The sequence below is a fragment of the Ipomoea nil genome, unplaced genomic scaffold (genome assembly GCF_001879475.1).
Source record: "Ipomoea nil cultivar Tokyo-kokei standard unplaced genomic scaffold, Asagao_1.1 scaffold1416, whole genome shotgun sequence".
Lineage (NCBI taxonomy): Eukaryota > Viridiplantae > Streptophyta > Magnoliopsida > Solanales > Convolvulaceae > Ipomoea > Ipomoea nil.
Genome location: NW_017617844.1, coordinates 59634 through 75000, shown reverse-complemented (window position 1 = coordinate 75000; position 15367 = coordinate 59634). Strand labels below are relative to the sequence as shown.

At 33.4% G+C, this 15367-nt stretch overlaps 1 protein-coding gene and 1 non-coding gene across 2 annotated transcripts; one reads left to right on the top strand and one right to left on the bottom strand.

Annotated features, from left to right (window-relative positions):
• Positions 1 to 3515: 3515 nt before the first annotated feature.
• LOC109186988 (histone H4) lies at positions 3516 to 4102 on the bottom strand. Its single transcript, XM_019337150.1, has one exon. The coding sequence runs from the start codon at positions 4013 to 4015 to the stop codon at positions 3704 to 3706; it is 312 nt and encodes a 103-aa protein (XP_019192695.1). The 5' UTR covers positions 4016 to 4102; the 3' UTR covers positions 3516 to 3703.
• A 10737-nt stretch (positions 4103 to 14839) lies between these two features.
• On the top strand, positions 14840 to 14913 carry TRNAT-AGU. Its single transcript has one exon. It is a non-coding gene; the product is annotated as a tRNA-Thr (tRNA).
• The last annotated feature ends 454 nt before the right edge of the window (positions 14914 to 15367 follow it).

Genomic DNA, 15367 nt, shown 5'->3' with positions numbered 1-15367 from the left:
GACATAGCCGCAACCCTGCTGCTTGGGCAATGTTTTGAGGTGACGAAGAAACTCTTGCTATAATTAATTTTCTGAACCGTCCTGATACAGCTGCAGAACCTCCGACAAAGCTTTTAGGGAACCAAACGAGCCATTGACAAAAATAACTATGTCGCCTGTGAATGCCAAGTGAGTAACAACATGGCAATTTATCCTCGACGAGTAAGGAGACAAACCTCCGTAGCCATTTTTAAGATGATTCTTATTATGTTCAAAAATGATGTAATAAGTGTATAATTGAGAATGAAGATTCTTGATATTTGCAATTAAATATGCGGCTGTGAGCATTCTCCAATTAATATGAATGGCGGTTGTATTAATATTAATTAATGCACTGAACTAATCTATGTCATACATATACAATGAATGCAAAGTAACAATTCCCAAACATCAAATATCAAAAGTTGTGACCGGCAAATGTGAACTACAAAACGTTATCGTTTTTTTTTTTTTTTTTTTGTGGGAAAGTGAAGTCAGAAAAGTTTTTACTATTATGTATAGAGTATAAGATAAGATAAAATAAGATATAAGATATAAGATAAGATGTGAAAGTGAGGCCATTTTTTAAAATAATAAAGTATTATAAAAATGTAGAAAAATAGTAAAGGAATTGTAAATTTGGTGATTAGAATTTTTGAAAGTGAAAGAGTATTGCATGGACAAGGACAGGACAGCCTAATAGCCACAAGCTATCAAGGGTGGACGCATTTATGTTTGATAGATACATATCAACATAGCCACCATTATGTCCTTGTCCCCAGCCAATCTTCTTCTTGCCAACTAATCTTCCTCTTGCTAGATGGTGTGACACATTATAAAATAATTTTTTTATATGATGACATGTTTAGCAAATTTGCTATTGTAACAAGTTTGCTAAATCTCACATTTGACAAAAGGCTTATGTAGTCTTTTGTACTTTTTTTATTTATTTTTTCATTTTCATTTTTTATTTTTTTATTTATAGAACAATTTTTGTATGCAACTTTCTTTTTGTCAATGTTGCAAAAATCGCGTCTAGGCGCTAGGCGCCGCCCAGCCGCGGCGAGGAAAGTCGGAATCGGCCTCCTCCGTGGCCGGGCGGCTAGATAGTCTAGGCAGCCACCTAGACCGCCTAGTCGGCCGAATCGGCGATTTATTTTTTTATTTTTTTATTTTTTCAAAAAAAATGCTTCTTTTGCTCTTAATTTAAGTTAGAGTAAATACCCAAAATGGTCCCTCGACTATAGCTAAATTCACAAATTGGTCCTCAACTTTCAATTTCACCCAATTAAGTTCTTAACTTTACAATTTTGACACGATTTGGTCCTCCATCTAATTGACCGTTTGTTGACTGTGATTTTTGAGGATATATATGTAATTTCATGGTCCATCGTCGGTTTTTTAAGGTTCCGGTTGCATTTTCAGACCGCACTGTTATATTTGAATCCACTGTCGAAAGCAATCTACCAAACCCGGTCACCTTCTTCATCCTCCCTTTGGATTCAATGTAGTTGAATTCGTACCAGAGCGAAGAAGACGACGTGTTTCCGAACCGGTGCAACGTCATCCTGGAGGCCTCCACGTGCTCCGGCGAGAGCTGAAGGTTCTTCTGGAGATCGTCGATCACGGTCAACAAACGGTCAATTAGATGGAGGACCAAATCGTGTCAAAATTGCAAAGTTAAGGACTTAATTGGGTGAAATTGAAAGTTGAGGACCAATTTGTGAATTTAGCTATAGTCGAGGGACCATTTTGGATATTTACTCTTTAAGTTATGTATTTAGATGGTTTCAACAATATTTTAAACAATTTTATAGCCACAAAAAAAAACAATAAGAACCTTATGTTTTATTAGTGAATTTTGATAATTTTTAATTTTTAATTTTTTTTTACATTTAAAAAAATAAATAAAATAAATAAAAATAGAAAAATCGGTGCCTAAGCACCCCTCGGCGCCTAGGCGATGCCTAACTATTTTGCAACCTTGCTTTTTGTTTTAGTTTTTTTCTTATTACAAAAAAATTAAATATTTAACATAACTTTTTTAATATAATATGTACTCCATAGTATATAATTTTAATAATATATTTTTAATTAAAAATTTTATAACTATTAATTTAATTAAATTTTGGATAATTTAATTAGGGAAAATGGCACTTTTTCCCCCTGAGTTATATACCTATAGCATTTTTTCCCCCTAAATTATTGAAGTGGTTGTTTTTCCCCCTGAAATGTTAAATGGACATATTTACCCTTAAACTAAATATTTAATTTATTTTTTTTTCTCCAACAAATTATGACCATAATTTGGTTCAAACTAAACAAACATTATAGCAACCAAACAGAAATATTCCAATTACAATTTAGAATCGAAATTCGATATTTAGAGTTTATTAAAATCGTGAACCGGAACGGACGGTTAATGTTCCGAACTGAAAAAATAAAATACATTTATTGTTGAATTTAGACTATTTTAAAATAAAAAATAAAATTTTAAAATAAAGACGGTTCAAAATCGCGAATTAGATCCGGAACCGCCGGTTCACGGTTCAAGATTCAATTTTTTTGATAGATAATTTTAATAAATTGACATTTAAATATTGGGTTCTAGATCTGAATTATAACCGTAAACTATTAATTCGATTGCTTTAGTATCCAGTTCAATTCAAATCGAACCGTGGTCATCCCTACGTATACGCAATAATTTGTTGGAGTAGTAAAATAAATAAAATGTTTACTTTAAGGGTATAAATGTCAATTTAATATATCAAGGGGGAAAAAGCACCACTTTTAGAATAATTGAGAGGGCTAATGTGCTTACCTAAATAATTGAGGGGGAAAAAGTGCTATAAGTATATAACTCAGGGGTAAAAAGTGTCATTTTCCCATTTAATTATAATTATAATTTAGAGTATATATTAGTGGGTTCATAAAAAATTGAAAAAAAAAAAACAAAAAAAAAAAAACAAAAAACAAAAAACTTTAAAACTATTGGAAAGAGAAGCTTTTGAAATTGAGTGAGATATAGTAGATAATAAATGGATGCTGGAATCACAAAAAATTGGATGATGGGGTTAACTCTAGAAAATTGCAAACATGTGCATAGAGATGATAGAAAAGACCGTACTTTTTGCTGATGAGACATAGCAGGTTGCAGAGGGCAAGACTGATGGGAATACTGTGATTGCCAATTTGGTAATTGAGGATGAACTGCTTGAACTGGAAGCATTTGCAGATGATGGATTGATTCTTGAACCCAAACAAGTTTTCTAGCTGTATTTTGTCTCAATCTTCTTCAAACAATATTGAAATGATAAAACACTTTGTGACTTTTCAAAGTTAGGCTATCAAGCTAAAAACCTCACAAAAGCACAAACTAATAGTTCATTGAGACAATAAATCAAACAGCTTATAAGCATAAAAATAGCAAAGTCTGTACTGAGAACCGACGAGGATTCAATCACCATTTCCGTTCAGATGAAACCAAAGGTGCACAGTGAGACAATAAATCAAACAGCTTATAAGCATAAAAATAGCAAAGTTTATACTGAGATGTAAATCTAATCAAAAAAGATTCAATCACTATTTCCATTAAGATTAAACCATAGATACACAGTGAGAATCACATCGAAGCTTAATACTTTAATAGTCAATACCAATACATAGAGCTAAACCAGGACAGAGCTCAACCGCCGAAGCCATAGAGGGTCCTTCCTTGTCTCTTGAGAGCATAGACCACATCCATGGCGGTCACAGTCTTCCTCCTAGCGTGCTCCGTGTACGTCACCGCATCGCGGATAACATTTTCGAGGAAGATCTTGAGAACGCCTCTGGTCTCTTCGTAGATCAGGCCGCTGATTCTCTTCACACCGCCCCTTCTGGCCAGCCTACGGATAGCGGGCTTGGTGATGCCCTGGATGTTGTCCCTGAGCACCTTACGGTGGCGCTTTGCTCCGCCCTTTCCCAGCCCCTTGCCTCCCTTTCCGCGGCCGGACATTTTTTTTCACGCGGAGAAGTGATTGAATTCGACTGTGAGTGTGAGATTGAAAGTTCTAGGGTTCGCTGTGGTGGATAAACAATGGCGGAGAAGGGTTTTATAAGGGTGGGCGGGACGATGAAATTAGGTTAATTAGACGACGATTTTGAATTTTGGCGGTTTTGGATTTGGAGCTTTTTGTTTCGGATCCGCGTGGCGCTGCTTGTGTTCTTCTCGTCCGTTGATGAGATCTGGATCTACGGTGGAACAATGATCTGTGTGGGGCGGATCAGTGACGTGGCATATAATTATGTTTTATCGTATTTTTCCAGGTACGTAGATTCGAGTAAGATGGATGGTTGAGATTACTGAATGAAGTGCATATTGATGACGTGGTTGTGAAGATCGAACCAACGTAAACACATTGATATGTTTATACTACAATTATTTTATGAGCAAATATAAATTTTGGTCCCATGAGTATTAACAAAATGACAGTTTTGTTCCACATATTTAATTCCTACTAATCTTCATCCATGATTATTGTTTTAGTACCAATTTTCATCCATAACCATTGTTTTAGTGCTAAAATTCATCACGCCGGTCACCCATTTTTTTAAGACATGCCGAAATATGAAATTATTAAGGGAGTTTCGTGCTTTTCAAATTAGGATCCCTATTGAGCATGAATAAAGGGATTTAAGTCCTAAGATCTATTTTAATTCGTAGTTTTTTTCCTCAAATTAAGGTAGGATGAGGAGGAGAATTGCAAATTGAGATCGATCTTAGGGCTTAAATTAATTTATTTATGCTCAAATTGGAATCTTAAGTTGAAAAGGACGAAAATGTCCTTAAAATTTTTAGATTTCGGGATGTCTTAAATAAATGGGTGACCGACGTGAAGAATTTTGGTACTAAAATAATAGTCGTGGATTAAAATTGGTACTAAAACAATAGTCGTGGATGAAAATTTGTAGAAATTAAACATGTGGACCAAAACCGTCATTTTTCAAATACTCGTGGGATCAAAATTAGTATTTGCTCATTATTTTATTGAGTTAGACAGTTAGTTTTAAAATTAATTTCTCGAATATTGACATTTTCTAAATTTTATTGTTAACTTTTTGTTGGTGATAATGAACCAAAATTGATTTAATATCTCAAAATAATATTTATATATACACACACGAAAGTATATAAAATATTATTGGATATATATGTATCCGAAATATATATATACACACAAATATATATGTATATATATACTAATTTTTTACGCGCATTACGCGATTGGATTAATGCCCAATTTTTTTTTAATTTTTTTAAATAAGTACTTTAAAGTATATCAAGGCAAGATTATATTGGAATTGTTCATACATAGATAATTGAATGTTAAATTTGCGTATTTAAATAGGCAATTCTAAGTTTACAAATGCAAATTAATATAGTCAAGATTGATTATAATTGTCAATAAAATAATTATATAGGTATGGTTGAAACCAAATACAGGACATAAGGGAGAGCAAATAAAAATTAGGCCATAAAATATTAAATATATACTAATATTGAAGAGCTAATTGCGGATTGCCAAACAAGAACATTGCGAGATAGTTTCCCACTTTAATTTGTTGTGTGATTTGAATATTCTTTTTGTCAATAAATCCCCAAGTAATTAATATGATTGGCTTAATTATATTTTTTATTTTTTTAATCAATTATTATTATTATTATTATTATTATTATTATTATTATTATTATTATTATTATTATTATTATTATTATACCTTAGGTCATTTTACATGTTAAGCTAAACGGCTAATTTTTTTCAAATATCTTTTTTCCAACCGTTGATATAATTCGCTGGTCAAATCCGTTAACGCTAACTGCTAACTGCCGATTATCAAACAAGGACATTGCGATGTAGTTCTCGCTTCAATTTGTTGTTTGATTTGAATATTCTCTTTGTCAACAAATCCCTCAAATAGTTAATATGACTGACTTTATTAATTATGTTTTTTTTTTCATGCTATTAATAAAATACTTGGTAATAAATATGTAGCATTATTTTGTATTATAACTTTGATATTTAATTAAAAATAGTGCACAAAAAAAGATAATAGACAATGTAGTGAATATAATTAATTGATTAATTTGAATGTAAAGAATTTTTACATTTGAGAAAAAATAAAGACAATATAACAAATGAAATTATTTCTCTTATTTAATTTATTGATAATGAATAATTTTTTTTGAATAAAGACATTGTACACACATAATTCTAAATTAAAGAAATGCATATGTATTTTCTTTTTGTAGCTACTAAATTATCTATACTATACTAATAAGAGCCCAAGAGAGTTAGGCCTATAATGGGTAGAAAAAATGGCGGTCACAGATTTTAATCAAATGAATGGCTCAGATTGATTAAAAGATTGATCAGATTTAAATTTTACAATAAAATTTCCTAAAATACCCACACACCGTTACTAATTCCGTTAAAATTTTAAGAATTGCCGTTAGTTCACCGTTAACTTACTCATTGATTTCAATAAAAAAAAAAAAAAAAAAAAGTCTTAGGTTCGAACCTCATCCCAATCAAAGTTGGCATAATTAGTACTCTATTTTACTCTTATTAAATTATATATAAATAATAATTTAGTAGTTACAACAAAAAATAATACATATGCATTTCTTTAATTTAGAATTATGTGTCCACAATGCCTTTATTAAAAAAAAAAATATTCATTATCAATAAATTAAATAAGAGAAATAATTTTATTAGTTATATTGTCTTTATTTTTCTTCAATATAAAAATTCTTTATATTCAAATTTATTAATTGATTATATTCGCTACATTGTCCTTACAATGTCTTTATTCAGTGAAAAAAAATTATTAATTATCAATAAATTAATTAAAAGAAATATTTTCATTAGTTATATTGTCTTTATTTTTCTCAAATGTAAAAATTTTTACATTCAAATTCATCAATAGATTATATTCACTACATTATCTATTATCTTTTTTGTGCACTATTTTTCTAATTAAATATCAAAGTTATAATACAAAATAATGCTATATATTTATTTACCAAGTATTTTATTAATATCACGAAAAAATTAAAAAAATATATAATTAATAAAGCCAACCATATTAACTACTTGAGAGATTTTGTGACAAAGAGAGTATTCAAATCACACAACAAATTGAAGTGAGAACTACCTCGCAATGTCTTTGTTTGACAATCAGCGGTTAGCGTTAGCGGATTATACTAGCGGATTTGACCAGCGAATTTATTCAATTATTAACATTGGGTAGAAAAAATGATCGCCAAATTATTAAATCAAATGAATGGTTCATATTGTTCAGGTTTTAATTATTAATGATCGCCAAATTATTAATATCGTCAAATCCTCTTTCTAAACCAATATGGGACAAAGCTCACTTTTCCCTTCATTTTTCCAATTCAATGGGTCTACTTTCAAAATCAATATCTCATTCACCCATTATCCGTTTTGAGCATACAATATATCAATCTCTTCGCCTCACTACGAAGAACCCGAATTCACTTTGACCCGACCCAAATCGGAAGTGGACCTCACTAATAATTGTACCACAAAATAGCCACTTAATATGTCATTTTATGCCATTTTAATGCTATTTTTCCAACAATCTCCCACATGAATGAAAAATTGATTTTCAGGGTATTTTAAAATCGGAAACAAACTGTGTTCAACGGTCGATTCCTGCATAGGATAGGTAGGGATCACTATACCCTTTGAACCTTCCCTTGTGAAGACATGTTTACTCTACTGGTTGTACGGTAGAACGCGATGTCTTTGAACTGACTGCCGTTTGTGTAGACGATGACATATCTCACACATGAACCTCCCAACCATGCTCTGTTCTCATGAGTGTGCCCATTTTGGTCATGGGTCACCGTCCTGGTTCTGCAAGAGTTTGTGAAGAATTGTGCCCATCAATTCTCCTTTGAAGCGACCCTCACTTCTCTCTCACATAGGTGATTCTTTTCCGAGTATCCCGCATACTCACACATGTCAACCGAAATTCGAATCATTAAAGCATCAACGTACTAACCTCGTGTGGGAGTCACTATTCTAACGAGGAGTGGTAGGGAGTCCGAGACCCCCACAGTGACACGCTCCGTGCCATAATTTAGTTGTCCCATTAAACCTAGGTGCCAGCTAGGTTGGGTATCCACTATAGAACTTTTAGTCCAAGGGCTTTAGACCCATTCCTCGTTCCAACTTCTCAACAACAATTTGCTTACCCTCGGGTTAGCGAGTTAGCGGCCGCTACGTTATCTTTTGACATCACGTAGTCAATAGAAATAACCCCGTTGTGAGAAATTGTTTAATGGTATTATGTCTACGACTTATAAGTCTAGACTTACCATTCCACATCTAACTCTGTACTTAACCAATTTTGGCTTGACTATGGCAATGCACACAAATTGGAGGTACGAGTTTACCACTAGGAACATTCTCGAAATAATGACATAGTCATTCGGCCTACTCGCTCGCGACACGAGTGTAAAGACGTAGACTTTGATGGACTTAGCGTCCTTTGATATCCGTGCTATACTATCCAAGTACAGCTAGATATCCTACGTAGTGCAGTCCAAAGTCACGAGCATACCTTAAGTATCTCATAACTCTCACTATTGCCTTCTAGTGCGCATCACTAGGGTTACTCGGATGTCTACCAAGTTCGTTAACCGCAAAGGCAATATCTGGCCTAGTACAACCCATTAGATACAATTGAACTATCAATAATCTGAATGTATTCTCCGTGAGAAGTACAATCTCCGTGATTATCGGCTAGTTATACGTTAGTATCTAACGGTGTTCAAGCTACTTGATTATCATCCTTTACAAGGACTCAATCAACACAATGAGATTGGCTTACCACGAGACCATACGGTCTTAATGAGATTGGCTTACCACGAGACCATACGGTCTTCTCACGATTTTAATCTCGAAGATTAAATATGACAAACTCACACCTCTCATGTCAAATCTCAAATTTAACATGTTCCTGGTAGAATTGATCATTTGATCGTTACTACCCACGATGATTTTATCGTGGATTGACAAATAGTGATAACCTCGTCTATCGTACGCATTACGTAGACACTTGTCACATTTGTTTATACTAAACTCGTTGGTCATCATTGTATGATCAAACCTCACATGCTAAATACTAAGGCAATTTTTCGAGCCAAACAATGAACTTATCAATTACCCACTTTCTTTTCACAGCGTGGAACCACAAACCCTTAGGTCGTTCCATGTCTACTAAGAAAGTGATACATCCATTTCAATGAACTTCCAAGTCTCGCTAAACGGCTATGGAAAGTGTCATACTAATGGATTTTATTCTCATCACGAGAGAATATATATATCGCAGTAACCGTGGCACTCGCGTTGCATGTAATCTACAATTACAAGCCTGGCCATTTTACTTCAATAACCAACCGGTTTTTATCTTCCGACTAGTGATCCACTTAGGATCTAGAGGTTTTACAACCTGGAGGAAGAACAACCAGTTCCAAGTATGATTCTCTAAGGTAGAATCTACTTCACTTTACTAGTCTCTTTCGGGTTGGTCCACCTGTAGAAGTCAACACTTCTACATACGTTCGAGGCTCGTTTTCTAACAACCATGTCAGAAAATCCAATTTATTTTCTAGTAAACAAGTTAGAATGTGCGCGTCACATTCCAGCTAGGGATGGCAATGGGTCGGGTGTGGGTCGGGGAGGGCTACATCCATCACCCGACCTACCTTATATTTTCTCCACCCACCCCCACCTCCAACCCGCATCGGGTGGACTTTTTCAGAACCCACCCCCACCCCCACCGAGTGCGAGTGCCCACTACGGGTACCCACCACTTATCATCTTATTATGTTTTTCAAAAAATAATATTTAAATTATTTGCACATAATAAAAAAATAAAATCCATTAGTGATACTAAAACATAAATAATGGAAATATTTAAATATAATAACTAAATTGTTAATTTTTAAAAATAAACTTAGTAGTTTTGATATAAAAAATAGTAAAAAGATACACGGAGTTATATAAACTATTATAAATAACTACATACTAGTATTTATTTTACTATTATATATATATATACACACACACATGGTGGGTCGGGTGGGGTTCTAGGCGGGTCTTGTACATAGAACCCGAATCCAACCCGACCCACCGCGGGTTTTCTTTTTTAAGACCCACCCCCGACCCACCACCCACCATCACCCAAAAAAACCCGATCCATGCGGGGTGGATTCGGGTGGATATCCACGGGTCGGATTGAAATTGCCATCCCTAATTCTAGCATGTACGTCAGAAAATCTGGACCAAAGGATTTTTCAATCCTAGCTCTCTTGCTACGTCTGGCTTTGAGCTCGGGTTTTCTTTCATACCCTTCAACCATAGCTACGCCGAAAGTTTCTCTCAACGTGCTAGGTCCGATATTGAACCTTCACTGAAATACATCTTCGAAGAACGGTGAATTTCTTGATTCAATTTATTGTGTTCTTATGTATATCCAAACTATAGGACTCGTGTACTAAGAACCAATACACACCTTTGGCAAGACACCCCCACATTTCAGGCATTAGTAGGAAAACTTCCTACGTACCCACAATTCGTAAGAATTTCATCCGGGTAATCTTATTTAAAAGGTACTAACTTGTCCAAAGTATTGTGTCATCCCACATACTTTAAGGTAGACCCGAACTTATCAACGTCTTGATATATGTTCGGCACCAACGCTCGATTGAGGTGAATACCGTACCGTACGCTCGAGTACGATACCAATGCTTTCGCAGAAATCACCAATAGGTGTTTCTTTTTCACCACATCGATTGTTCGTAACCGCATTAATCCACGATTAATTTGGTTTTTCTCTTTATTCTTATAAAGAATAAACATGTGCTACTCGTTAGCACATCTCGTAGAAGCTAACAGATTAGCCTTTACAAATCCATTCGGTTTTTGACCGAAAGGCCACAAACCCGAATCAGTGCTTCCGAAATTGAAGCACGAATCAGTGCTTAGTGGTGAAGCATGAAACATGCTACACAAAGCACGAATAATTGCTGCCAACCTAACGCACCGATTCCAAAGCAATCTCTATTGCTTTAAACTATAAACTCACAGCAACATTCGGTTGCTTAATTTATAACTTCAGTGCTACCTAGCACTAGGATCATTAGTTAATTACATAATTAACCAAACCTCCTTTCGTTCTAATCACATAGCACTTTTTACAATGCTAAATTTAATTAGCATTTTCCGTTAAGCTCAAGCTTAATTTGACATCCCAACAATTTGTCTCAAATAACATTTCATACTAGTATAATTTGGAATTTTGATCAAATTAATTATAACACAATTAACAAGAACAAATCAACCAAATTTCTGACTAGTTGAATCAAACTCATATAATCGTTCTCAGAATATTAATTAAAATATTCAACGATTGAGCTGTGACGCTCACAATTATATAGTTATCCCAATTTTTGACAAATTGATCCTACTTTGAAATCTGTATCGTTCAACATGAACTAGAACCGAAGTCCTTTTACGGGATTTCAAACATGTAACAAGCTTGTTACATTTCGTTCCGGCTGTTAAGTCATTTTGCATTTTCCACATAATGCTCTGTGATGCACTACGCACCCATATTGAATTATTTCTTACATTTGACATTATTTTAACAAATAATTCGTATGTACCAAAATTCAACTCAATGGAACAATTATATTTTTATTAAATAAAAATATTACAAGGATACTACAATATTTATTCAAAATAAATAAATAGGAAAAACTACATTGGAAACAAATTCCTTATTCCTATCTCGTAGTAGTCCTTCAACCCGTGTGCCTTGTTCCATTTTCCAACCGTCCACTCCACGAAGGGTGGTCCATAGCGCACATGGGGGTACCTCGGTTGTGACCTCACTCGTCCAACCATCCACATGTTTTAAACATAGTGAAGTTGTCTTCAACCTTTCCACCAGGATGACGGTTCGCTTTGTGTGGTATTTCTCCTTCTTCTCATAATCTTCTTGAAAGCTAAGCTTCTGCTTGCCTTGCCTTTGATTACGGTTGGAGTCATTGGTCACACTACAGTAGTCCTCAAACCATGTAGTCATTACACCATCATAGGATCCTTCGTGACTTTTAGCCGATCTGTTAGGCAACACAATATGTACCAATTGTGTGCCACCAGGCACAGGTCTACCGGTTCGTGAACCAACGTTCTCTGGAGCACCATCGTGTGTCTTTGCAACTCCCATGAAAATATCATTTCCAACGTTGCCGCCGTCAACCGGCATCACGGAATGTGCAACATCTTTGCTATTCCGACCATTTGAATGTGCACCACGAGCAACATTCACGGATCCAACACTTTTGGAATCTATCGACTTGTTCATTATCAAAACTGTAAGGTTTTATGATTGTTGGTGATAATGAACCAAAATCGATTTAATATCCCAAAATAATATTTATATATACACACACGAAAGTATATAAAATATTATTGGATATATATGTATCCGAAATATATATATATATATATATATATATATATAAAACAGATCTAATTTTAAAAAAAAAAAATATAAAACAGATCTAAAGGTTATATATACATATATATATCTATGAAAAAGATATACCAATATATATTAACAAAAAATGGAACCTATAATCCTCAGATTATAACTCCAATCAACAAGAAAGAAACAGAGATTTTTGCTTAGAGCATAATCCAAAACAAGAAAAAAGGAGAAGGAAGAAAGAATAGTACGAGTTAGGCGAAGTGCCTTTCTTTCCTTAAAACCTTATTTGCCACCTCCCAAAAGTGCTAGGAGCGTTGTGACCTAGGTTTCCCAGGATAAAATGTACAACGGTTCGACGTTTGAGCACCCAAATGAACGAACCCGGCGAGCAAGAGCACGGGCAAAAACTCTTCTCCAATCTAATTTAAAGTTTTTTCTCAGTTTTTGTGAACCCACCATTTTATTACACTATATTTTAATTATTTCTTTATTTATTTTAATTATAACAATAAAATTAATTAAAATAAACATACCTATATTTAATTAAAATAATACGGAGTAATTACAAACATTTAAATTTACTTTCATTGTTATCCTATTTATTTTAATATTTTAAATTTTAATTGTAATTAAATCATTCAAAATCTTTGAACAAGTCAGAAAAATATATTAAATTTGGTACGAGTATTTGGTACGAGTATTTTATAAAAAAAATTAAAACAGAAATAATAAAGCAAAATAGAAATGAAATGAAAAGAAGAAAAAAAAAATAAAACAGATAAAGATTGATAAATGAAACGAAAAAAAAAATAAAGCATATAAAGAAAACCAGTGGCTGCCAGTTGGAATAAAGCAAACAAATAAAGCAAATATTTCATTGACATAATCTCGTTCGTTGCAGGCGGAAGATTTCCCAATAAACTCATTTTCACATCAACTTTGAATTTCAGTATGAGATAATCACTGTACCAAAAATTTGAAATTATTTGCTATTGTGGATGTTCTAAATAAAATTATAATAATCTCAATGTGGATGATTGCTCTAGAAAGACTATGGCCAAGGTTGGCTATAGGGGTTGCTATATATATGATTCAAAAGAAAATTACTTAACAATGTTCACATATGATATTGGGTTTTGCAGCCAGAGGAGGAAGATGCATTATGCATGGACAAATTTTAAGGGTTTTCCAATTTGCTTGAGTGAATAGGGTTTGATAGATAATTTTAAGGGTTTTCAATTTGCTTGAGTGAATAGGGTTTGATAGATGGTGGTGTATATATTACAATTTAGCTGGAGTTGAATGATGGCGTATGTATTGTTAGGAAGTCCCATGTTAAATAGGTTTGAAGATGTCACAAGAGTATGATGACTCTTCAATAGGAGATTAGATTGATACATACTTATTAAAAAAAACCAAAACAAAATGATTTTTATTATATTATATTGCCAAGTCATGTTATAACATGCAAATTAGGGTACTGTTTGTGTGATTTTTAACCTCCATCGCATTCTTAAGAAGATTTTAGTAGATTATTGTATGGGAGTTCCTAAATCAAGATAGATTGTTAATTCAAGGGATTAATTAGCTTGTTTTTTAATTTTGGGGTTGTTTCGTTTTTATGTTAATTATATTTAAATTAAAATAGTATGTATTTTGTGAATTGAAAAAAAAAAAAGTTAGGATAATTAGTTTTATCTTAAATGAACAAAACCCAATTTTGATTGGTGCAAACATGGATTTATTGCGATTGAGACAAAAGGTGTTTCAAATGCATTATTGCTGATTAAGAACAATCCTTCTATTAAGGCACACATGCATAATCGAGTTGATTATCTAAACTCCCTTTCCTATTTATTATATGACGTGGTACTTAATTAATTGGAATGTCATTTCACATTTATTCTATAGGCCAAGGTCATGCTTGTTTCCATCATCATATCATCTTCATATATTCTTATATTTGTTCAATTTTTTTTTTTTTTAAAAAAATTGATGTTATCAATTCGTTCTAATTTATAGAAATTAAAGTACAAATCTAAATCACTAAAAACACCATATTTGAGATAATTGGAGAACAAAAATGGAGGCATCAATAATTTAGGATTAAATCTACTATACTCCTAATATCTTATGACTAAAACCCCAAAATTTAATTTTCAATCATAACTTTTAATTATAGCATTACCAAAGGCAAGCAGATTCGTTTAATATAATTAATAATATAAGTTAGAAAATGAGAAACAAAGCTTTCATAGCTCAGTTGGTTAGAGCACCCGTTTAGTAAGCGGGAGGTCTTGAGTTCGACTCTCAATGAAAGCATTTTTTGTGTTGGACATCCACTTTACTCTGCAGTGGACTTCTTTAACCAATTCTGAATTCTCCCTCACTCTTTCCACTTCACTGTTAATTAAGTTTGGGTCTTAAACCTTAATTCGCTTCATTTTCGAGTTCAAATATGGCTGTCCTTCCATCACCTACTGCTACCCCGGCTCGGGGGCATAAACTATAACATACAACAACAATGTAACTTCTCTGCATTTACTATATCTAATCTAAATATTTGAAAATCTGGATATTGGGGCTTGGAAGAATTGAGCCAAAAGACATTTGAAAATGATATTCTAGTACTCCGGCCAAAAGGTACATTAGATCTGGAGATTTGGGCAGAATCATTGATAGCAAATTATTCATAACCGGGACGATGTAATAATAGTTGTGGGTTGAGTTTGTAAAATGGTGGGCTCAAGAGATATCCTCAAAAGTTGTTGCAGTT